Source organism: Ascaphus truei, chromosome 5 (assembly GCF_040206685.1).
Source record: "Ascaphus truei isolate aAscTru1 chromosome 5, aAscTru1.hap1, whole genome shotgun sequence".
Classification (NCBI taxonomy): Eukaryota; Metazoa; Chordata; class Amphibia; order Anura; family Ascaphidae; genus Ascaphus; species Ascaphus truei.
Window position 1 is genome coordinate 40,734,169 of NC_134487.1, and position 24,402 is coordinate 40,758,570.

Consider the following 24,402-nt stretch of genomic DNA (forward strand, 5'->3'; position numbering starts at 1 on the left):
ACATAGTCATGTCAGGAGCTACAGTATCAAAGAGAACATAGTAAAACATTGGTGTATACTAGCAAGCGATCTAAAATAGCATAAGATTTAAAAGAATCCCCCTGTATCACATATCCCCCCCCTCCCCTCTGGGAGATTTCTATGCTGCATGGGGTGTTGTGGTGCATACCTGCTGGCTCACAGTAGATCTGAGTCTCCCGCATGGTGGTAGGGGATGTCAGAACAGGCTTCTGGGGTATTAACTAATTCGTACTCACAGTGACAGCGCCTCCATCTCTTGCAGGCCCCAGGGATGTGGGGAGCAATACCTGCAGGAGAACTTCTTTACCCTTCCCCTGAGTGATTGCAGTCTCTGGCTGGAAGGTATGATAAAACAGCAACACTTTTTTGCGCAATCTAGACTCGCAGCATACACAACAGCAACAGATATTCGGGCCTTCACCCTCAGGATGTTTCCCTGGAAACTCACTGCAGGTACAGGGCCGCCACAGCTGTCCTTGCTCTTCTCTTACTCCCTGGTGGAGTAAGAGGAATAGTCTCCCACTTCACTCCCCTAAGGGATAGGGTGACCAGATTTTGAAAATGAAAAACCGGGACATAAAAAAATTATTAATACAACAAATGACATTACTAAAAAATGAATATTATAATGATATTTATCTAATAGGGTCACCAATGATGCTGTATTATTCATTCTACCTCTTCCCATTCCCTCTCTACCTTCTCCCTCATTCCCTCTATCCCTTCCCCATTTTCTCTCACCCCCACCAGTCTCTCCCTCCCCCGTTTCTCTCCCTCCCCCCATTCTCTCTCTCCCTTCCCTCCCCAATTCTCCCTTCCCACCCCCATTCTTTCCTTTTCCTACCCCTTCCCACCCAATCTCTCCCCCCATTCTCTCCCCATCCCCCCATTCACTCCCTCCCCTCCCCCATTCTCTTCCCCCTCCCCCATTCTCTCCTCCCCCATCCCCCCATTCTCTCCACCCTTCCCCCATTCTCTCCGCTTCTCCATTTTCTCTCAATCCCCTCCTCTATTCTCTCTCCCCCCCCATTTCCCCCTCCCTCATCCATTCTCTATCCACCCTCCTCCATTCTCTCTACCCCCCCCCATTCTCTCTCTGACCTGCACAGACACACAGCCACTGACCTGTGCAGACACTCACACAGCCACTGATCTGCACAGCTACTTAGCTGCACAGCCACTGACTCAGACACTGACACTGCACAGACACTGGCCCGCACAGACACTGACTCTGACCCTGCACAGACACTGACTCTGACCCTGCACAACAGAAATATCCTCAGGGGAAGTAACGGAGCACAGCAGGCAGACGAAGGGGGCTAGACACCAGTGAGTATATAAAGGTCCTTTATTCCATGGTAGACATCATGGTTTGGGATAGTAAAAGCTCTAACGCGTTTCGGGCCGTCGCCCTTTGTCAAAGAGATGAGTAGCTACACCCCTTTATTTGCATATAGACGCTCAAAAAATATTCACAGATTGGTGAAAGCAGCTAGACCGACACCAACACACAGACAACAATTACTTGGTGAAAGAAACAATGGTACGTTTCCTTGCCTTGGCTGTGTGTGCTGTAGTTAGGGTTGCCAGTTGGCTTCTCCAAAAAAACTGGACACAGCGGTGAAAGATGCAACGCGCTCGGAAAGACTGTGGGGAGGTATATTATTTATAAATTCTCAGACCATTATGTAATTTTTTCTAAATTTCACTCCAAGTGTTCACCAATTTGCACAATTTCATATTCTATTTCGTAAATAAATTCTGGGGAGGGGTTTGTGGATTGAGCGCCCTCCCAACATTTTTTTTTTTACAAAATAGAAAATGGAATGGTGCTAATTGGTGCAAAATACACCCCACCTAATACATAAATAAAATACACCCCCCCCCCCCGAAACTTATTTAAAAAAAAATCCATATAAAAATACACCACCCTAATATATATAAAAAAATACACCCCCTAATACATATAAAACACCCCCTCCAATACATATATAAAAAATACACCCCCAATACATATAAAAATACACCCACCCCAATACATATAAAAATACACCCCCCCCTCCCAATACATATAAAAAGACAGACTTACCTTATGAATAGTCTAAGGCTGGGCCCGGTGGTTGCGGGGGGCTGGCGGCCGGACAAAGCAGTTTCCGGAAGTAAGCTGGGCTCAGCTTCCGGCGCTCGCCTGCATGAGAGAGAGGCCCGGCGTGCGCCTGCGTCAGAAGCTCTGCGTGGGACCGAAGGAGGCCTGCAGCTGGGGGAGAGCCGGGATCCAGTGGTAACTACAGGACAGGGAGCCGGGCCACCCGCAGCCACTGGGCCCGGGACACCTGTCCGGGCTCTCCCCCCTGTCGGCGGCCCTGTTCGTGCTGCCCACCGCACGTTCAGAGAGGTAATACTGGACACATGTCCATTATTACCTCTCATTTTTTACCGGACACAGTAGCAAAATACTGCGCAGTCCGGTTCAAAGCTGGACACCTGGCAACCCTAGCTCTAGTTCTGTGATTAAGGGAAACACAATATATCACCTTAGGACAGGTAGATCGATAACCATAAAAGTTTTATACACTTGCGCTTCTGACTACAAGATTTATGTTTTGAAGTGTCTGTGGGATGAGAAATGTGGGGAGACTAAACAGCCAGTTAAGGAACGAATAGGGGAACATAAATCAGTAATCCAGGTTATATTATGTATTATTGAAATTATGACTATAGATCTGTGATACATATGTATTTATCATTTAATGGCACATTCTACCATAGATACATGGAACTATTTATATTTCCTCGGTTACATGTAAATCTAATAAACAAATGTATTTATATATCTTTTTTTTTTTTTTACAATATCTGATTATTACTGTATGCTGTTAATTTAGATATACATTGTAGTATTTCTTTTCGTTGACACTATTTGTTTTGTGCTCCCTTGCTTGTGGGGTTTATAATAATGACCATTCTGGATTCTATCAGCATTAATACTATTAGCATTGATAAAATCATATATTTCCCCTCCTCTAGATGGCGCTGTGGGATGTTATGAGGAAGGTATTATTACTTTGGTGGTGTTTTGGCCTGAGAGACGCTCCGTAGTGATGTCACTGAACACACATGCATTGGCTCCATATTGTGTGTTTAGCCTGAGATTGTATCACTGTGCTGGATAAAGGGCTCGGTGCCGCCTGAGACATTGCACTGCAAATTAAATCTGTCAAGATTTCATCTACTTCTTCCCCCAGTGTTTATTGAAGCAAGAATTGGGGAGTACAGGTGCTGCTGCTTCTCTTGCATGTATTGGGTTGGTTTGGCATGTTTGGAGCCTGCTTGCTGATGAGTATGCACCTATGATTGTTGTCATTTCATTGGGAAGTTACACACTTGCTCCAGTTGTTGCATTATAAGGGCCCCCTTACAGGACCAGCCCTTGTGACATTCAGGGAACGTACGTAGGGCAGCCTGAGGAGGTTTCCAAAGTAACAGCAGAGGCCAGAGACATAATACAGTGAAAACTTGGCTAAAAATAAAGATGTAGAAAAAAACTGAAAATGAAGATCGGCGTAACATGAACTGTCAGATTATGATTTCAGTTATATATTTTTTTTGTGTAGGATTGCTGCGGTATCTCCTTTAGTTAGGCCTTGTTTATCCACCCTCCCCCTTATCTCAATCACTGTCAGAATTTTGTACTTATAAAATTAAATGGTTGTTTTTAACATTTGGAGAAATTAAAGATTAGCATGTGACCGGTAAACAATAAACCACAGGTTGTAATACAACATGTATAATCTGCTGAAAATAAAACTATAATTTGACTTCTTTGCAAGACTTATTATTATTATTTCTGGGGCTTTAACACTGTTGTCAAATACAACAACATGTCTTATGCACTGCAAGTTATAAACACCCTGAAAGATTAAATGACAATGTACATAGATGAAGGGACGGGGTGGGATCTGTAAGGTTCCCAAAACTCTAGAATTTAATCTGTGAAGAGCACTCACACTTGGACATTGAAAGATGTCACTACCTATGGGATGTCTCCACCTCTTACAGGGCATCTGTGGCTAAAGCACTTTGTATTTGTATGGAAACTCGAAACAGAACCAAGACTGGAGCACAGTCTCATGATTACATGGTTGGGCTGCAGTGCTGCTGTCCTTCCCAGGTGTGACACACCCCACCACTAGTTTAGGGCTGTCTTTCCTCCTTCGCAAGAGAATATCTTCCTGATATATCCCGATGTGTTCTATTTTAACAAATTTCGCCTGTGATCGTTGAAAAGTTGGAATTGGGAACACTTGTGTAAACTTTAAGGATATTTGCTTAAGTTGAATGTAGTGCTTGTTATGCAAAAGTAGACATAACTTTCTTCTCTTTTTATAGAGATCTGATAAAAAGTTACCAACATTGGGAGGATCAGTGAGGTAAGCAGCAGCCTGCGCACATGCTGTCATCACTTGGTATGTAATGGCTGCAGGCACAATATCTGCATTCTCACAGTAACACCCCGTGGCCAATGTTTTATAATTGTACCTGTACCTCCCCTGCAGCTGATCTGCGGTCCCTGATGGTGTAGTTTGATGTGCTGCGACACACAAAACTGAAAAATATGGCTGTTGGTTCAATATTAGAGTCATGATGTTGCAGTTTTTTATTGGCCGGCGAAGCTAGGCTGACCCCGTGGCCATTTTGTTACCACTGAGCAAATGTTCTTATCTGGGGAACCAGGGGGGGGGGGGGAGGAGGCATCCAGGGTTTGGGGGACAGTGGATTGTCTCCAAGGGACCCCTTGGTTCAGGTTATGCAAAAAAAAGTGTATAGTACAAACAGCCAGCACCACCTAGGCAAAAAGGCTCTATTAAACAATGAATTAGGTGCGGGTAGCACCAAGGGTCCCTGTACACCCTAAGTATAAATAATATATTTACAGTATATAAATAAATGTGACCCGCACACAAACAAGAAATCTATTTACAAAGCACTGTCTATAATTCAATTTTTATATATCAGTAGAAAACCGCATATACAGTAGGGTAAAAAACTACTGTCACAGTAATGAAAGGTAACAAACAATTACACAGAAATACAACGTGACAATAAATCACTAACACACATCAAACATATATAAGCACCATGTAGTAATGAGTGAATAGGATACACATCACCTAATACCCTATATCAGCGGTGTGCAAATTGGGGGGGGCGGGCGTGAGACTGTCTGCCGGGGTGCGGGGTTTACAGAGGCCCTGTGCGCTTCCCAAAGGCACTTAAATGAAGTGCCGGGGGAGCGGCAAAGGCCTCTGTAAACCTCACTTACCTTGGCTCCAGCGGCTTTGTACATGTGTCGCCACGGCAACGTGACGTCATGACGCCGAAGCAAAGATAAGAGGGGAGGTGGGGGGGGGGGGGGGGCGCAGAGAGGGGAACTGCCGTCAGGGAAAAAGTTTGCGCTCCCCTGCTTTATATCATGCACCCATTTGTTAGACCTCCGAGGCCTCCGCTAATTAGCTGGGCATGGATGACCTGCTACAAATAAATTAAAGTAAAAGAAGCTCTAACAAATATTTGTATCCCTAGGAATTCATCACCACACCTATTGTGTGTTTTTATAAGTAGATTGCAAATGTTTTTCCTTCTTTTATAGTAAGCTATACTGTATTTGCCTTTATAGCAAGGACAATATTTAAAATAATTACAATGCCTACAAGAATTCACAGCCAATCTGCTTTTCTGCCACTTGACTTTATTTGTATAATAAAGCACTGACATCTCATGTTGATAAAATACATTTCTTTATAATAACACAAAAGGGGTTATAAATTAAGATCCCTTATGAGTTAACTGCAATTCAAGTCAATGGGAGTTAACGCCAGATCCAGCGTGTTAATCTTTAATAGATCTCAATAAATCACCCCATAAGTACTAACACGTATATTGTTAATTAGCTGACCAACCTGCACTTTAATGTATTGTTAAAAAAATAAGTTGGTTTTATCGTCATAAGACTTGAAGACTGGTGATTTATTATACATTGAGTCAATCTAAAGAAAGGCAGATGGGCTGTGCATGGACGATCACATTTGAAGCTGCTTATAACTTGGAAGGAGGAAATGAATTGATTTGCTTGCAGTCATATGAAGCAGAAGCTTGTAAGCGTCTTTGATTTCAATCATCAAGATCTTGGTCTTTAAAGTATTAATCTCCCCAAAATATATCCAATTATTCAGTATTCAATGGTAAATTTTGTAACTAGCTCACTACTTGAACACTGCATTTTTTTTGTTTTTATTTTCTAGGATCAAAGGAGTTAACATGACTTTTCAGTGGATAGCGGTGGCGTCCTTTCTGTATGCAGAAATAGCAGTGCTTTTAATTCTGTGCTTCCCATTTATATCTCCACCGAGGTAGGATTGCAGCTCGTGCCATGAGTGTGTTCAGTTTCGCAGCTATTGCATAGAAGCCTTTCTGATTGTACATTACTCCATTGCACACCTTGCAATGTGCCAATGTGTGACAGATTCTATAACTCCTGTATTGCATGTAGAGCACAGATTTGATCTAGTCCACAATTAGTGTGACACATCTAAGGAGCGGATGTTTGAGTGTTATCATGGAGGTGAGCATGTGAAGTTGTAGATTTTTGTTGGTAAAATTAATTGCCAAGTTGAATCAATTATGTGTTGGATATCAGTATGCTGTCACAAATTACTTGTAGGCAGTAGTAAGCATTACAATTTGTTTTAAGTTGAGATTCTCAAGTAAAACAAACAGTAGCATAAGCCGTACAACCACAAACGTGATTGGCACAATTGAATCAAAATAATATAATATTACTCAAACGTTTGTCAAATACTTTGTGGAAATAATGATTACTGTCATACAAACTGAATGTTTGCAGGTCAAAAATAGCTCTAAAGTAGTAATAAACGATTAAGGGATTATGATCACCAGTGTCCCAGGATATTTTCGGATCCGCTTTGGAATTTGTTGTTGGTGTCGCCTGTATCCGATTTAATCTGACATTCCCAGTATTTATATACAAGAGGAAAATCAAATTGTTACACTATGCTACAGGGGGGAAAAAACTACCTAAAGTTACATTAGGGGTTTCTCTTAAAGCAGCAGCCTTAAATTCTTTGAGCAGGGGATCACATGGAGAACCCCTTCTACGAAAGTAACCCACTAAATGGCGAAGATTGTTGCTTTAAATGTGTCAGAAGTTTGGAAATGTAGAGTAATCAATGCTCCTTTGCATATTATAGCAGAATCATGGCTGAAAGAGAAGAGATATATTCATCCTCTGGATCAGAATACTGTAATTAAAAATATACTGTAGGATAAGTACCTGTCATCCAAGTTGAACTGTGTGTGTGTATCTCTCTCTCTCTCTCTCTCTCTCTCTCTCTCTCTCTCTCTCTCTCTCTCTCTCTCTCTCTCTCTCTCTCTCTCTCTCTCTCTCTCTCTCTCTCTCTCTCTCTCTCCTCTCTCTCTCTCTCTCACTCTCTCTCTCTCTCTCTCTCTCTCCTGAGTTAAGTTGTTGTGAGTAAAAAAAGTGACAAATCTCTCTCTCTCTCTCTCTCTCTCTCTCTCTCTCCACACTGAGTTAAGTTATTGTGAGTAAAAAAAGTGACAAAAACCCTCCACAGCAAAGCAAATATGCAAATGTAAAAACTGTATGCTCATCTGCATGTCTTAGGCAGGTCTGCAACCCCCGCCTTTCACGATTATCACCCAGCATACAGCACTTCCACTGCAGCAAGGGATTCTGGGGAATGACATGCAAATGAGCACACAGTTTTTGCTTCAAAAACCATTTTTAACATGGTTCCCTATAGGCTTGAGCTTGCTGCATGGTCACAGCTTTGAGCACAGCCAGGGTTAAGGTGAAAACCCACCCACAAACAGCTGTTTTGACCTTTATGGGTCTCATCAGTGTGGGTTGGTAAACTGAGTATCTCCATCTCTATATATATATATATATATATTGCAGAATAAATGAGTTCTTCAGTATTAGGTGATACCTTTTTTATTGGACTAACAATTTGTGTCATAGGACAAGCTTTCGAGAGTTATCCTCTCTTCTTAAGGTCAAGCAATACTGATATACAGAGAATTCAATGGCTTTTCTTGACCTTGCTTGACCTGAAGAAGAGAGGACTACTCTCGGAAGCTTGTCCTATGACATTAATTGATAGTCCAATAAAAAGGTATCACCTAATATTGAAGAACTCATTTATTCTGCACTATCGCAACTGGACTAACACGGCTATTTTCTGCTTTATATATATATATATATATATATATATATATATATATATATATATATATATATATATATATATATATAAAAATATATCCATCTCCATATATATATATCTCTCTAGCATCTAGCATCTATATATAGCATTATATATATATATATATATATATATATATATATATATATATATATATATATATATACAGTGTTCGACAAACCTATACATTTGCACGCCCCGGGCGAGTGGATTTAACATCGTGGCGAGCTAATATTGGCCCAAGCAGCACACGTGTGGTACTAGGTGGTGAGTAGATTTTTTTGGTCGGCGAGTAGATTTTTTGGTGATTTGTCGACCACTGTGTATATATATATATATATCTATATCTATATCTATATCTATATATCCATATATATATATATATATATATCCATATATATATATATATCCATCTCCATATATATATATATCCATCTCCATATATATATCCATCTATCTATATCGAAAAATATGGCCGTTCTCGCTGGGTAGAACACCTAAAAATACAGTCGTGGTGCACGGCAGAAAAATTAACTCGTTTGTAGCCCTGGTGAGTGTGTCTTTCCCGTCTCTAATCGCGTGAGCCCAGCAATTTGAGGTATGGGTATGAAATTAAAGAATAAAAATGTACAGGTATTCTACAAACAGAAGTGCACCCAGCTTCCCTAATGTGCTCGCCCACCTGGCTGCACGATTGCAGATCTATTTCCGGTTCCCTGTACAGTACATCTTAACGTTGCGGTTCCGCCTAGATGTAATGTTTTTTCTCTATGCATAAAGCAGGGGGTCTGCGGAGCGGAACCTCGTTATTTTCACTGCTTGCCAAGATAAGAGAGGGGGTAGTTTGTAAAAACAAACAGCACAGCAATTCAAAAAACCTTCATGCTGTGTCTAAATGAAACACTTGCAAAATGTTGCAATAATTACCTTGATCTAAGGCTGGTTTTATAGTAAGCACTGGAACGCGTGCACAGCGTTGCACGTGACGCACGCGTTTTGTGCCTATAGTACAAACGGTGACGCGCGCGGCTAGGGGGCATGGCCATGACATCAGAAGGGTAGGCTTCACTGTGATTGGCTCACAGTGTCGCGTGGCGCACCAACAGCGCGAAAATACAAATTTCATGTCTTTCCTCAGATCTGCAGCGCCAACGCTCATGGCCGTGCGCGTCTCAACTAGATCAACGTCAGGCTCACACGTGCAATTATCATTGACGCGCTCACTATATTACAGGCCTTAGGCTATTAAGTGTAGGGATACAAAATAGGATAGAAAGTACAAGTCCCAGTGAGTCCCCTGTATTCAGACGAGCATCTGATAGTAAAATTCATATGTAGATCATTTCATTGGCATGAATTTTATGATCATTGATCCGTGTGTGACTAAATGTGGTGAAATCACTGAGTCACTGCTGAAGTGCAGGCATCATCTCCATTAGAATATCGTCTTTGTTTTGAATACACAACAACTGTATGTCAGTAAGAACAAGAGATGGGGTACCCACGGGATCACCTTGTTTGTTATGCCGCGGTCGACGTGCTCCTGCCGGTGTCCGGTCCAAGATTGAAAAAATAAAAAATGGCGGTGCACAGTCGAAGATAATATACAGAGGGTTGGTAAGTAAGCTCTATGAAAAATGTATTGGCGCATGTAGTACAGGGTTAAAACACACTTTGATAAAGCGCGTGTCACACCGTATGGCGCTTTATCAAAGAGTAGACGACTCTGTGTTTTACATGCGCCAATACATTTTTCATAGAGCTTATATACCAGCCCTCTGTGTATTATCTTCCACTGTGCACAGCCATTTTTTCTTTTATTTCAAGCTTGCCAAGATAACTCTGAAGGTGCCTCGGTAGCAAACCCCAACAATATGGAGGTCTAAATATTTCCCGGCACGGAAGCCAATAGGAAGTTCATACATACGTCATCCGTTGCGGCTTCCTATTGGCCCGCGTGCAACAGGAGGCTTAAGTATCATGGGGCAGAGGCAGCTCGTATGGAGTTAAGTATATATCGATCTATGTCTCTTGAGATGCTTAAGCCTGATTTTGGTAGACAGCCACCGTAGAATTTCACACGCTGCTGGAGAAAATTTTATCATGTAACCCAAGGAGTTTAGTCCCCCTTTGAGTGGCCCAGTACATTAATTTGACATGGGTTTTATTTTCTGATCACTCTTTGTGTGTTTAAGCGCTATGAAAATGCAGCTTTAGTATTTGCATAGGTTGTACAGCTCCTGCAATGCTTCCTTAAAAAGGAAACGTTGCTTAGGTATCCGAGCCAGCACAAATCATACCACACCCTAATGCACTCTTTTTAGTGTAATATTTCAGACACTGTAGTTCTGCACACAGACATACATTAAAACATGTCTGTCCCTTGTCTCTTTATTTAAAGTTTATGTTCATTGCATTTCTCTTTCTAGATGGAGGAAGATATTCAGATTTCAACTGTGGAGTAAAATTTCTTCCTATTGGAACAAGGCGTTCCTTTCCATCATAATTATTTTGATCGTCCTGTTTCTTGGTAAGTGTTAATGTTACTATAGTATCCATATGAGAGTTCATTATGTAAAGATATTTGAAACCTACCCGCTTGATGACATCATTATATTTTTGACCAAACAGGATGACCGGGGTGGACACTTTGCCTGTAGAAGAGAAGAGCAGGTCTTGCTCAACACCGTGACATCCAACAAAATGTTTACAAAATACTGTCCAGGTCCACAAAGGGGTGTTAAACCTTAGCACCTTGGCTCCCATTCATCTGATTGGGGGTAAAGGTGAGCTAATGCTTAGCACCCTTTTGTGGTTCTGGACTGACGGGATTTATAAAAAGTGATTTTAGCTATCTTCTTAAACTGAATTGGGGGGGTGGGAGGGGGGGAAGGGGGAAGCAGAAATTACCAAGATTTGGCTCCTTAAACATGTCACCGACATTGGCTCACTATGGTGCTAGGAAGAAGTGCAGCACTTTTAAAGCAGGGCTTTCTTATTAATGTCATTGTGATAGCCAGCAGTCACTTTTAGGTGCCATATCTAGATTTAAGTCTGGAAGCAAGTCTGCACAAGTCTAATTCTGATGGGGTATTCTATAATACCATTAAATATATTGCAAATATAAAAACAGGCTCAACTTGCAGATGGAAGTTATAACATTGTGACGTGAAATCAAATATGTTTTAGGTAATACCTACAGTCAATCCTCCATATAATGTCACCCTCTCTGTTTTGTGATGTATCAAGTTGCAGGTTATAACGGAATTTTTTCTTTGTATGGCCATAGTTGCTGGAGGGAATGTTAAGCACATTGGATTAGTCAGATGTACGTCAATTTGCAGATAGGGAGGGGATTCTGGAAACCACCAGTATCTTATATTGTGCTAAAATAATGCAGGTGCTGGCTAATGGTGTGCTCTTGGTTAAGAAGTTCAAATTAATTTAAATGTAATACCCATTGCTAAGGTTCAGAGCCAGACTTCTCCCGATGTGCTTTTTCTGTGGGCAAGTTAGATAAACATGATTTAAAAAAAAAAAAAAAAATATTTATTTATTTTTTTAACTTAAAAGGACATTGTTTAGGTAAACACACACAGCATGTCTTCTACTCCCTACATTCCATTTATAGCCTGAGTTGACATTGGGATAGAGGCATTGTTATGTCTGTGTTTTGTATACCAGAAACTTAAAGGTGGGAATTAAGTCACTTGTGAACAATGTAAGTTAGCTGAGGAGATCATAATAGGCCATCAGTTAGAGGGGATGTCAATCAAATCATTCCTTGTGCTGAGCCGTCGGCTAATAACTGAACCGCCACTACACGTTATGACATCCAAAAGAATATCCTACTTTTATGGAATAGTTCGCAATTCTGTTTTAGTTTTCAGTTATTATGGTTATTTGAGTAAGCAGGCCTCGAAACGGTTTATTGGAAAGTTTATGCCCATGTATTTCCTTTTTGTTCTCTATTTTTTACATTTTTAAGATGGTAGCCGTTGTGAAAAATGACACTGTATTGTCCCCTAAAATGAAATACCTCTGTTCATAACCAGATAGAAATCAAAATATGAGCCAATCGTTTATTTTCTATTTTACAATCTTTTCACAATAATGATTCACAATGATAATAATTTGTTGTGCATAAGAAACCTTCCTGTTCTTGTGGCCAAAAAACATGCACTGTAAACAGCAATTATCTCTGGGACCACACATTTCAATCTGAACACGTTTCATAACTCATACGTATGTTATAATTAGAGCCATGTTATACATAAACAGACGTATACCATGTTAGCACTTCAAGCAGTAATCCTCTGCATGTTGGTAATCGGCTATGCTAAATTTCTTGAATAATTGAAGAAATATAAGTTGGTCAACAAACACAAATTCTAGCAGCTTGCCTCCCAGCCACAGTGCACAGGTTCCATATTTTTCATAAACCTGCCCCCCTGTTCACACCAGAGTTTATTCTTGTTCATAAATGATGTTTTATAGGCACGTTCATTTTTGTATGGTGGTAAAAGCAGTTTCCTGCAGTAATGAAGCCTTGTGCTGTTGCCAGAGGAGAGTCGAAATGCGGAATTGCTGTTCTGACCTTACCTGCAACATTTCTGTTTACACAACAGGCAAGAAGCCTGTGTGCTAGAACTACCACTCCCCTTCTTGGCAGCGGTCGGCACATAGGAGGCTCTACCTAATGCCCTTTGTAACTATTTTCACTGTATTGTGTCAACAACGGTAATTTCTAATGAAAACCACTTTGCTGTAATTAGTCCGCTAAGACAAAATGCCCCATGTCATTCCCGTGCCCTTTAATATGATAAGCTCTTGTCCCCGTCGGAGGTAAGCGCTTGAACACTGGTGGAGGGGGAAGAGAATGCGTGACTCAAAAGCTTTGGGCAATATTTTGTTGCTACTGTCCTCATAACACCTGATTTTATTTAACAACGTAAATCGGGAAACTACAACCTGGTAGCGGCCCTTTAATCTTTTGAGTGTCAGAGGGGCCGCGGCTCCAGACCGTGGCCAACTGCGCTCATGTCATCACGGTCTCCCTTAACCCGCAAACGGAAAAGGACTTCTCCTCTTCTATTTTCCTGCAGTAATGGTGCTCAGGGTGCGATCTGCCAATGGAAACGAGCACTCTACGGGCATGACGTGGCCATTACGTTATGGGGCCCCTGGAGTGCCAGACCGCACAATGTAGTGGCTACGTCTTGCGGCACCCAATTGGTTAAATATCCGATACCGTGGTAGTCGGGGGAAAACAATAAACTAATAGTCAAGTGCCAAATGTGCCTGTTATTGAATGTGTTTCTACGGTTCTAACCATGAAAGAAGACGACGTGATAGAAGTATTCAAACAATTTACAGAAATATACAGTACAAAGATTAGAGCATCAACCAGTGTGTGTGTGATGTGGCTGCCCTGAATAATTTACAATTTAATTAGGTATTGGGGATACGGTGCATGTAACGATATGCACTGGGATGTTCATTGTTTCCACTCTTGAATTGTTTCCTTAAAAATGAATTATTGGTAACCCCATTTGAGAAATGAATAATACTTGTGTATATGCAACCTTTTATTTAATCAGAGATAACTTTTGCTAAATGAACATAAGTTCTAACCTTTGCTTTTGTGCATGTGCCTGCAAGAACACACTTCGTATTTCACATAAATAATCCCGAAAGGAAATGTGTGTATGTATTATGGAAGCAGGGCAGTGTTCCTGTTTGTCTTGGTTTCACCACTGCATTATAAATTACCATATACTGTATGTTTTGTCAATTGGATGTAGCATTGGGCACCCCTGTCTTTTGTTGTATACATTTGCCACGCTCAGCAGCACTCATTTTGGCATAAATATATATTCATGATGTGGTGGGTGTAGGAGTTTGAGCTAGCTGGGAATGTGTGTGTTAATCAATTTCTGACTGGTAACAGTGGCATCTCCCCCCAGACCTCACCCCTCCCCACCTTTTTAACTTGGGAGGTTCTGGCATTTTGCTGAATGGACAAGACTCACTGTAGTTGCTTCCCCTCATACAGAGGTATAAGGAAGGGTTCACAGTGTAGTGTAGGACCTGCATTTGTGGTTATACCTTGACGTTGGTATGCAGGCTTACGGCGCTTTGGCCAAAGGGCTTAACTAAAAAAACAAGTAATTACTACAGTATTATTATTGAAGTCTGTCTTTTGTTATAAATACTTGGCCAGAAGAACAATATGACAGCCGTGTTAGCCTCAGTCCAGCGACCAATGGAAAACCACACGTGCAGGATTAGTGTTAAATACATTTCACTTGAGAAAATACTTTTCACCATCTATATAGTGTAATATCTAACAAATAATATATTTACACAAATGTTGTCCACATTTTGCAGAGTTATGGAGAATTGTACTTTTAAAAATGTACGTCTCATGCACGCGATATAATATGGAATTATTTCGGAGGAAATAAAAGTTTGTGGCTCTGTGACGGCCATTTGCAAACATTTTCTGATATTGTTACATTATGGAAAATGTCCTGCAGAAACTCGTATAATTACATTTTCAAGAATTTTCCACTTAAGTTTTACTTGCACTCTAATTATAAACACAGATATTTTGACTTGATTTGTTCTTAGTCAAGTCCACGATTTTGTGATTTTCGTGGAAAATACCAAATCAAATCTGAGGAATCTGACATGTGCAAAAGATGCTATAGAATCCACTAACCTAAATGTACTATACGCAAAGCACACTGCAACTGTACATATGTTATATAGACACTACCTTATTACTGTATGTAAAAATTATTAAAGGGCGTATAATGCTTTAAAAATCAGGAAAGATTAATACAACTTCCACATACTATGCTTGGCCTTTGACAGTCTCCCTACCCCAGAGAGTGAGGAAGACACCATAAAAAAAATATAATAATCTCATGAAATATGTTCGAACTGCACCCCAGTGAATGCTTAAATAATAAATATGCATATGTTTTGATCAGTGGATTCAGTAGGTAACCTTCTGTTACTCCCTTAGTGATTAAGGGCCATACTAAGCATTGCAACTACTGTACATAGAAGAGACGCTTTCTGGGTAGATGCCCTGTGGCCATTCGCTGGAATGGGCTGTAAAGATTTCTTCTGTCACGGAAAGGAGTTTTATGGAATAGCAATGCTTAGTAAATATCAACCTAAAGCCACTTGAAATTGGTGAGAAAAAAAATTTGAAATAGAAATTCCCATGTTAGATTTTCTGCTTTATCTTCTTTTATTCGGGCTGTCGCCCAGCAGAAGGCTGCTATTTTCTTGTGACCGAGAGACCCAGAGTTCATGAGGAATATAGGAGAGATTTCATAATACATGGGAAATGTACATGGTTTCCAGTGAGACCTGGATTAGGGGTTTACCATCGTAATGACACATGGTGTTGATGGGCGGTGTATGCGGGTACCAGCTTTTTGCATCAATCTAATTTCTCCTGAATCGTTTTTGTAGGTGACATTAAATAAATACACCATGTGAGTGAGAGGGATGGACAACTGGTTTAAGACACGCCACAGAATGCAAAAAAAGGGCCTTCTGTTCATCGTTGGTTATAATGATTGGACGTTAAATGGAATGCCATTTTAACCAACGGCATGTTTTGCAATTAAACATTACTAATATATGGATAGTTTCCTGTGTTCTGTTGTCCTGTTATGCAGTCAAAATATAAACAAAGCACGGTGATTCATACTTCATGGATTATTTTGCATATATCGTCACATCAAGTTTCCAAACTTTTAGAATCCAGATATTGAGCGTTCTGCATGTACAGTATAAACTCTACAACCTGCACTGGCAGAATTATAATTTACTGCCCTCCGTTATGGTTGATGGACGTCAGAATTGTCTCAATCTTTTTTTCTTAATACCACAATGCTTTAAAAAAAGAAATAAATAAATAATATTTCCTGATGAATAACAGAACCTTTCTCTCTGTAAGAATGTAGGTGTACTCTGGGTGGGGGGCAACTGTCCTCTTTCTCCCCCTTTCCGAAGAACCTGTGTGCACCAAGGGCTTCAGTCCTGGGCCCTCAGGAAGGCTGGTGCCGGACCACTGATTCTGGAGATGTTTAGATTCGTTGTTGGTTGTGATATCTTTTGGCGGACTGATGATTGGTAGACGGTGTTACAGTTGAAGAATAGACTTGTGAGGTTTTGAAAGTTCTGTACATGATAATTTTTGTTCTTTAATGAAGAATGAGGGGTTGGGTTGAGTGACCCAAAGTATAAACCACTGACCCATAGCTAGATATTCTCTATTCTGAATTTGTTATTTAAACCTAATATTTATCAAACATAGGCTTGTTGCAGAGTTTTCTGTCTCTTTTTGTGGCAGGTAGTAAAAAAGGGAGCAAGTTTATGAAATAGCATGCATTTATGCCAGTGACACGTTTGTGTTAATCTGTGAAGCAATGGTGTCAAATCTAGTAATTGCTCCTACAATCGCCACATGATCCAGTTGTGAATTTATTTGAAGCAGAATATTTGCATTATTTAAAATTCTATAAAAAGAATGTGTGGGAGAATCCTCACTTCCGCTAACCCAGAGTGTGAAAAAGACCGCAATTCTATTTTTCATATTAAAAAAAATTATCAAACAATATATAACGTGCAGATACACACAATAAATATTTGCAAAGTTTACAAAATGTACAGTACCGACCCATCTGACACACCCGCATAAAGGAGGCTCCATGTTTCGTGTACAACCCCCTTATCAAAAGCGTAGCCGCTATGGCCAAAGTAGTGAACATATATATTGTATATATCCATTACTGCGTGTAGCGTCATTTCGTCACAGTGGGTTATTGTCAAAGAAAGGCGACGTCTCGCAGCCACCCATCTGCAACGCAAGTGTTTCTATATTTGGAACGATACTTTTTTTTGTAAACTTTGCAAGTATTCATTACATGCATCTGCATATTATATATAACACTCTGGGGTAGGTAGTGGTGATTTTCAAAGTGAAAAAAACTAATACAGGCATATCCCGCATTAATGTACGCAATGGGTCCAGAGCATGTATATAAAGCGAAAATGTACTTAAAGTGAAGCACTACCTTTTTCCCCACTTATTGATGCATGTACTGTACTGCAATCATCATATACGTGCATAACTGATGTAAATAACGCATTTGTAATAGGCTCTATAGTCTCCCCGCTTGTGCACAGCTTTGGTACAGGTAGGGAGCCGGTATTGCGTCTCAGGACGTGCTGACAGGTGCAATCACGAGCTGCTGTTTGCCTATTGGGCGATATGTCCTTACTCGCGAGTGTACTTAAAGTGAGTGTCCTTAAACCGGGGCATGCCTGTATAGCGCTCTAAACAGACCCTAAATGTGACAATATACAATTCAACCACACATGTGTAAATAATATAGCAATGTGATAATAATAACAATCAAGTGATCTAAAGAAAACTTAGAAACAAACTGCAACCCTTGATAAAGACTGTTCCACTCGTCTTGCACCAGGTGATCTTCCAACAAATCAGGGGAGCTCGTCTCGTAGTTATGAAATAAAGAAACACTACATAGTGTAATACTGTTGTGAATAAATTTGTGCAAACAAAGCTCAAAAATGACTACTCACAATAAAGCAGTCAAATTCAGGCAGTCATCCAACTTAAGGGGTGGATGTTCCCTGTGTATACAGCAGCCACCAGCCCCCAACCTCCAAGGAGGAAAAAAAGAAGAAAAGAGACTATATAGTGCAGATGGTATTTAGTATTAAAAGGGGATTCAAAAAATGCAGGCTTACACTTCATATGATCGAGGTAGGCGGTATGATGTTATAGGTAGTGGGTGCTCATCTGGTCGCGATCCTTTTGAGTTCCTCACTATCCTCTGCTCCACCGCAATACTCTCGCGTCCACGCCAGGCACTCCAGTTGCGTCACTTCCGGTTGTTCGGCGAACTTCCGGATCTGATGGCAGGGGTGGACCTCAGTTGTTCTTCCTCTTCGGTATGGGCTGAAACACTCTACATGTTTCGCCGTGGTGATTTTCAATTATATTCGATTTTATATGGGTTTTTTATAAAGGATTTTTTTTGTAATGGGTTTTTTTTTTTTTTAGACCCATTCTACTAGCTGTTTAGCACCTTTTTTAGGTATGTAAATTGTTCCCTGTTGATTTCGTCCCTAGGGATATTGAGTGCGCTTATCTTTTGAGATACTTGCCATTATTTTAAATGAGCGATAAAATATTGATGTTACTTGAAAGTTTGTCTTACAGACCGCATTGTTTTGCAGATGCAGTAAGAGAAGTAAGAAAGTATTCTGCATCCCAGGATATTGAGAAGGATGCAAAGGTTTATCCTAGTTCCTTTGATCACATCCACATGAAACTTTTTAGATCCCAACGAAACCTTTACATCTCGGGTTTCTCCTTATTCCTGTGGCTGTGAGTATATACCTTTATTCTCCTCTAGAATTTTGTGTGCAATGGCTCTTAGTGGATGAACATGGTTTGTTTTGCACATCCAAGCAGATGTACAGGTGATCCCCTCTATCCGTCGGTCCGTTATCCATCGAACTGATTATCCGATGCCAGATATTGCCATTCCGCTAAACGCATTATCTGATGTTGGAACGGATTGTCCGTCGCTCACTGTCGCAGATTAACAATGGATCCGCAATCCGACGACGGTTTGCAGGACGGATTCCAGAGGTTAACCAGAGGACCACCTGTAAACTGCACAATGGTGGCCATGTGACACTGGATTCCCCCCCCCCCCCCCCACCCCGAATTCAAGGCATTAGTCTTTAACCCCTTCTTTCTCAGAGCAGGGTTTTCAATGGTGCATACAGTATACCACATAAAGATATATTTATATAATGTCGTAAACCTTTTAGTACACATCTGCTTTATTCTATATCTGCTGAACCAGCCGCTCAGGACGTTTTTGGTTAAAATTCCTCATTGACTTCAGGGGGAATTTCGGCAAATTTGTCAGTTTCCGGTGATATGGAATAAATCCCTTAGATGTTGCAATACAGGGAGTTAAAACACTATTTTATGACGGGCTATGTACTTGGCTGGTGCTACACTGTTACTATACATCTGCCTGCTCCATGGAACGAGAGGTTCCTTCTGTATGAAGCAATTGACCGTACATCTTTCATAGAGTGCTACGCCGGGTTGTCTCCCTGATAATGCAACTTGCGTTAGAGATGGAAAGCCTCGATGCCATGAAAACTCAAGTGGAAAACACCAATGGAGCTGCCAAAAAACACATGGAGGACAATGAACATTTAAGAAAGGTATGTTTCTATTCGTGTAATAGATTTAAGTACTCTGCAGTACAAGATAAAATGACTGGGAAAAACTAATGAAAATACACTCTCTCCCCCACCCCAAAAAAAATTGCTGAGTCCCTGACACGAAAGGATGGCAATTTGTGGGTGCATACCATTGTACTAGAAATGGCAGAGGTGTCAAATTAAAGCATGGAGTACACAGATTTAAATGAAATGTGTCGTTTTGTTAAAAGAAAAAGTCACATTAACTCAGTTTTGACAATTTCTGTAGTAATAGCAAAATTAAGAATAACAATATTTGGGTAAGCCATATTTATTAAATCTCCTCCCCTCCCCCCGCCCCCCCCAAGTTAAATCACTATCTTGGCTAAAGCTCACTTTTCCTCACGCCTTCCTTCCTTTTTATTTTTTTTTGCTGGATTTGTGGCCATTCTAAGATCAGTCATTAGAATGTACAGAACTACTGTAGGAAAAAAAGGTATGAATTGCATTTTAGGGCACCCCGTCTCAAGGTTTTGTATGTTTCCACACCACTTGAGGATGGACTACGATGGCTGTCACGCATTGCCATAAAACCAAAAACAAATAAAATATCAATAACTCCTTTTATTTCAAGGAATTTGAGGGCGGCAGGGGGGTCATAAAGCGCGATCAAGGGGACATTATCATGTCAACATTATGTCATTGGCTTTGTCGGGGCTGGCTTACAGTACGTAATGCGACAGATGGGTATCCGCAGCGCACGCTAGGTGTATGAGTGAATTCAAATTGGTGACAACAAAACTGTGCAATTAAGTACGAATCAGTTATCACTGCTTTGTGAATAGCGCTTACTGGCAAAAAACGGCGGGTTTGCCATTTTTTTTTTTAACCTATCGTGTGACTTTTTTTTCACTGACTGTTTATTGGTGATAACAGTGCAGGATCGTTGTATAATGGATTTTTATCACTGCTTTGTGAATTGCACAGCAGGCAGTATTGCGCTATAAAGGCATTTATCACACCTAAAACCACTTATCACTGCTTTGTGAATCGGCCCCTGTGTCTCAACTATCAGTTTGTTTACATTGTATGACATTACGTAATACTGTGAGATGCAGTGAGTGGGTAGGAGTACCTCTGGTAGACACAGGTATGGTGTTGTACTCATAGGGGGCCAAAGTAGAGTGTCCCCTTTTTTTATCCTGTTGGTCTTAGCCACCTCCAAAACCCAGTTACCTCTGATGGTTTGGGGGGAATGGGATTTATGTGTCCTCGGGTGGGGGCTACATGTGGAGTAACAACTCCCACAAAACCATGAAGAACAACATACAGAATCTAGCGATGAAATGACATATGAACACGTGTTTATATATATTCTGTACATATACATAAAAAGGAAGCTTAAATATTATTGTGACTTGAAAATCTTTACTGGAAGTTCCAAACACCAGCAGCAGCAGCAGCAGCAAGATATCTTATACTATATTAGTGAAAGCACTGTATGCCTGTCTGGATGTCCGGTGTCCCTAGGGGAAATCTCATTGGTCCCTTGGCCCGCCCGCCCCCGCACACCTCTCATTGGCCTGAGGCGGAGTGGCGGGCCAAAGGACACACAGGGACACACACACACGTCACTCTCCCCCATCAGCTGAAATAATTCGGCACAGTGGGTCCCTTACGCGGAGTCCCGTTGTCCGGTTGGGCCTGCGCGGTTGATGCCGGCGGGGGGGGGGGGGGAGAGGGGCGATCACCGTGCGCTTGCTGGTTGCGAGCCGCCCCCCGTCCTAATCCAAGTGGCTCGACGGATCGGGGACGCGCGTTGCCCGCGCACTGCCGCCTCCATCACAGCAGATGTTCGGTGGTGGTTTGGCGCCAGGGACAGTGTGCTCGGCCGGGAGCGCGTGTCTCCCGCGCGGCGGTGCTGCCTTCGCCCCCAGTGGTCCGGCTACTGTTGGCTGGCGGTTGGGGTGGGGGCTCCGGCCGTAATCGGGGGCGGGTGCACAGGTTCCCCGCGCGGTGTAGCCTCCAGCACAGCAGGAGGGCTGTGGTGGTGTGTTTGGGGTGGGTGGCGCCGGGGGAGAGTATGCTCGCGCTGGGGCGGCCGCGTGTCTCCTGCGCAGCGCCATTTCTTGCCCCTGCACAAATTTGTGAGCCATGAAGTGTGTGCGCGCACACACCCACCGACTGACGCGTGCGCACACCCACCGACTGACGTGCGCGCACACCCACCGACTGACGCGCGCGCACACCCACCGACTGACGCGCGCGCAAACCCACCGACCGACGCGCGCAAACCCACCAACTGACACGCGCACACACCGACTGCCTCGCGCGCACACCCACCGACTGACGCGCGCGCACACCCACCGACTGACGCGCGCGCACACCCACCGACTGACGCGCGCGCACACCCACCGACTGACGCGCGCGCAAACCCACCGACCGACGCGCGCAAACCCACCAACTGACACGCGCACACACCGACTGCCTCGCGCGCACACCCACCGACTGCCGCGCGCGCACACCCACCGACTGCCGCGCGCGCACACCCACCGACTGACGCGCGCGCACACCCACCGAGTGACGCGCGCGCACACCCACCGAGTGACGCGCGCGTACACCCACCTGGAAAGGGGTCGGGGGACCGGACTGGTAAATGGGGGGGAGGGACCGGACCTGTAAAGGGGGGGGGGAGCTGGATTGATGGGAACGGGGGACAAACAGACAGGGGGGAGATGGGAAGAGAGAGGGGGGGGGTTGACAGGGAAAGAGAGAGAGGGCAGAGGGAGAGGGCAGACAGGGAAAAAGAGAGAGAGAAGAGCAGGAACATTACAACCCGGGCAACGCCGGGTCTCTCAGCTAGTAATATATAAAATATAACCATTGAGAAGCAAATATTAGTTCATGGTGCATATGACCCCACTTGCATTTACTGTATGTACAACTTAAAGGACAGCAAGCCCAGCTTAGGCAAACCTTTTAGTCCTTCAACAAAGTTGTTGTTTAGTTGAGTGGGGGAAACTGGTTAGAAAGTCTTAGCCATGCAGCCTCTCCTTTTTACAGTTAGTGGACATAGGTTTTTATATACTGTAACTTCCTGCTGTCTGGCCTTCTTGCCTCTCACCTGTCTCCCCTACAATCTATCCTAAATTCTGCTGCCAGAATCACTCTACTCTTTCCTTAATCTGTCTCAGCGTCTCCCCTGCTGAAATCACTCTCCTGGTTTCCTATCAAATCCCATATCACACACACAATTCTCCTCACTTTTAAAGCTTTTAACTCTTCTGCTCCTCCTTACATCTCAGCCCTAATTTCTCGCTATACACCATCCCGACTCCTGCGTTCTGCTCAAGGATGTCTTCTCTCTACCCCTTTGTATCTAAAGTCCACTCACCTTAAACCTTTCTCACTGACTGCCCCACACCTCTGGAATGCGATACATAATCCTTGGCCCCCTGCAGACGCACTTACCAGAACAGCCTCCTACTGTCTCTGTACGTCCATCCTACCAACCAATTAGATTGTAAGCTCTTCGGAGCAGGGACTCCTTTTCCTAAATGTTACTTTTATGTCTGAAGCACTTCTCCCATTTGTGTTATTTATATTATTTGTTATCTATTTGATTGTCACATGTATTACTGCTGCGAAGCGCTATGTACATTAATGGCGCTATATAAATAAAGACATACATACATACCTGATTGATATATATTTTATTTTGAGGCATTGGCCTTGCAATGAATAACAAATGTTGCTATGTGTGAATAGAAAAACTTTTTTTTGGGGGGTGGGAAAAGGTCTTCAATAATGCAATATAGGAGGAATGGGCCCTATGATTTGAGAAGTGTTTAAGTAGATCTGTGTGGTAAGAAAAGCATAATTAAAAACCAGTCATAAAAGTGACATGAAAATCACTTCTGATTTGTTTTATTGAGCTCCTTATCTGAATGCTACATTACATGTGCTAATCTTTTCACACGCAGACCATGAATAGAAGTAAAATAAATGAAAGTGAACTGGCAATGAAAGTAGAGAATGCAAAACTGAAAACTGAAATTGGAAAGCTAAAAGAAGAATTAAAGACGATGACCGAAGGTAAGAACTGGTTTGTGTAGCTAAATCAGCCTAACGGGTGTCATTAAATCAACTAATAATATCATCCATGTAAGACTGTCAAAGATTTACAATTATATGTAGTCACAAAGTTTATAAAGTGAAAAGCACAAAATGCTTAATTTGTCAGTGTTTGGTCACATTACTATAAATAAAGCTTTTCAGCGTTGTACATAGTTAACAAGTTTATGTCAGGAGTGTAAGGGAGAATTGGGTTGGAGTTGCCTTCTATAAAGCAGAATCTTCCGTTTGCCTGTATCGTACAGTACATTGTTTTTCAGGCTCCTTATACTTGGCATTACAATTTCCATGTGCTGGTACAGTAATCGGTAAGAACTGAAGATGAATCTATTCCATAAATGACTCCACTTAACCATGGCTTGGATAACATCCGCTCGAGTAAAGGGCTTGTTCTAAGATGCATAAACCCCCCTTTTCGTTGAACTTCCCCTGGAAAAAAATAGTTGGGGTTATCTAGTTCTAGGAGAAACCTATAAGGAAATGTGCAGAGAACTCAACCATAAATAAACGGCAGTCCAAGGAAACGGGTGAATTATGATTTATATTAACATGGAAACACTTTGCTTGTCAGATTTCAGGGGGGAAAAAATATATATCGTCTTCTAATTTACCTAGTAACAAGTTAAACACAGAGGTAGCATTATGTCGTATAATGTAATAA

General features: G+C 42.0%; 1 protein-coding gene across 2 annotated transcripts in view; it reads left to right on the forward strand.

Moving 5' to 3' along the window:
* Positions 1 to 3,120: 3,120 nt before the first annotated feature.
* BCAP29 (B cell receptor associated protein 29) overlaps positions 3,121 to 24,402 on the forward strand; it is a 50,266-nt gene continuing 28,984 nt past the window's right edge. The window contains exons 1-7 of one of the 2 annotated variants that reach the window (XM_075599718.1): positions 3,121 to 3,297; positions 4,411 to 4,487; positions 6,324 to 6,431; positions 10,754 to 10,854; positions 18,618 to 18,768; positions 19,493 to 19,628; positions 23,591 to 23,702. In XM_075599718.1, the coding sequence (XP_075455833.1) occupies positions 6,340 to 6,431; positions 10,754 to 10,854; positions 18,618 to 18,768; positions 19,493 to 19,628; positions 23,591 to 23,702 (592 nt within the window). In that variant the 5' untranslated portion in view covers positions 3,121 to 3,297; positions 4,411 to 4,487; positions 6,324 to 6,339. The remainder of the gene's footprint in view (positions 3,298 to 4,410; positions 4,488 to 6,323; positions 6,432 to 10,753; positions 10,855 to 18,617; positions 18,769 to 19,492; positions 19,629 to 23,590; positions 23,703 to 24,402) is intronic. The other variant, XM_075599717.1, reaches the window with a different exon arrangement.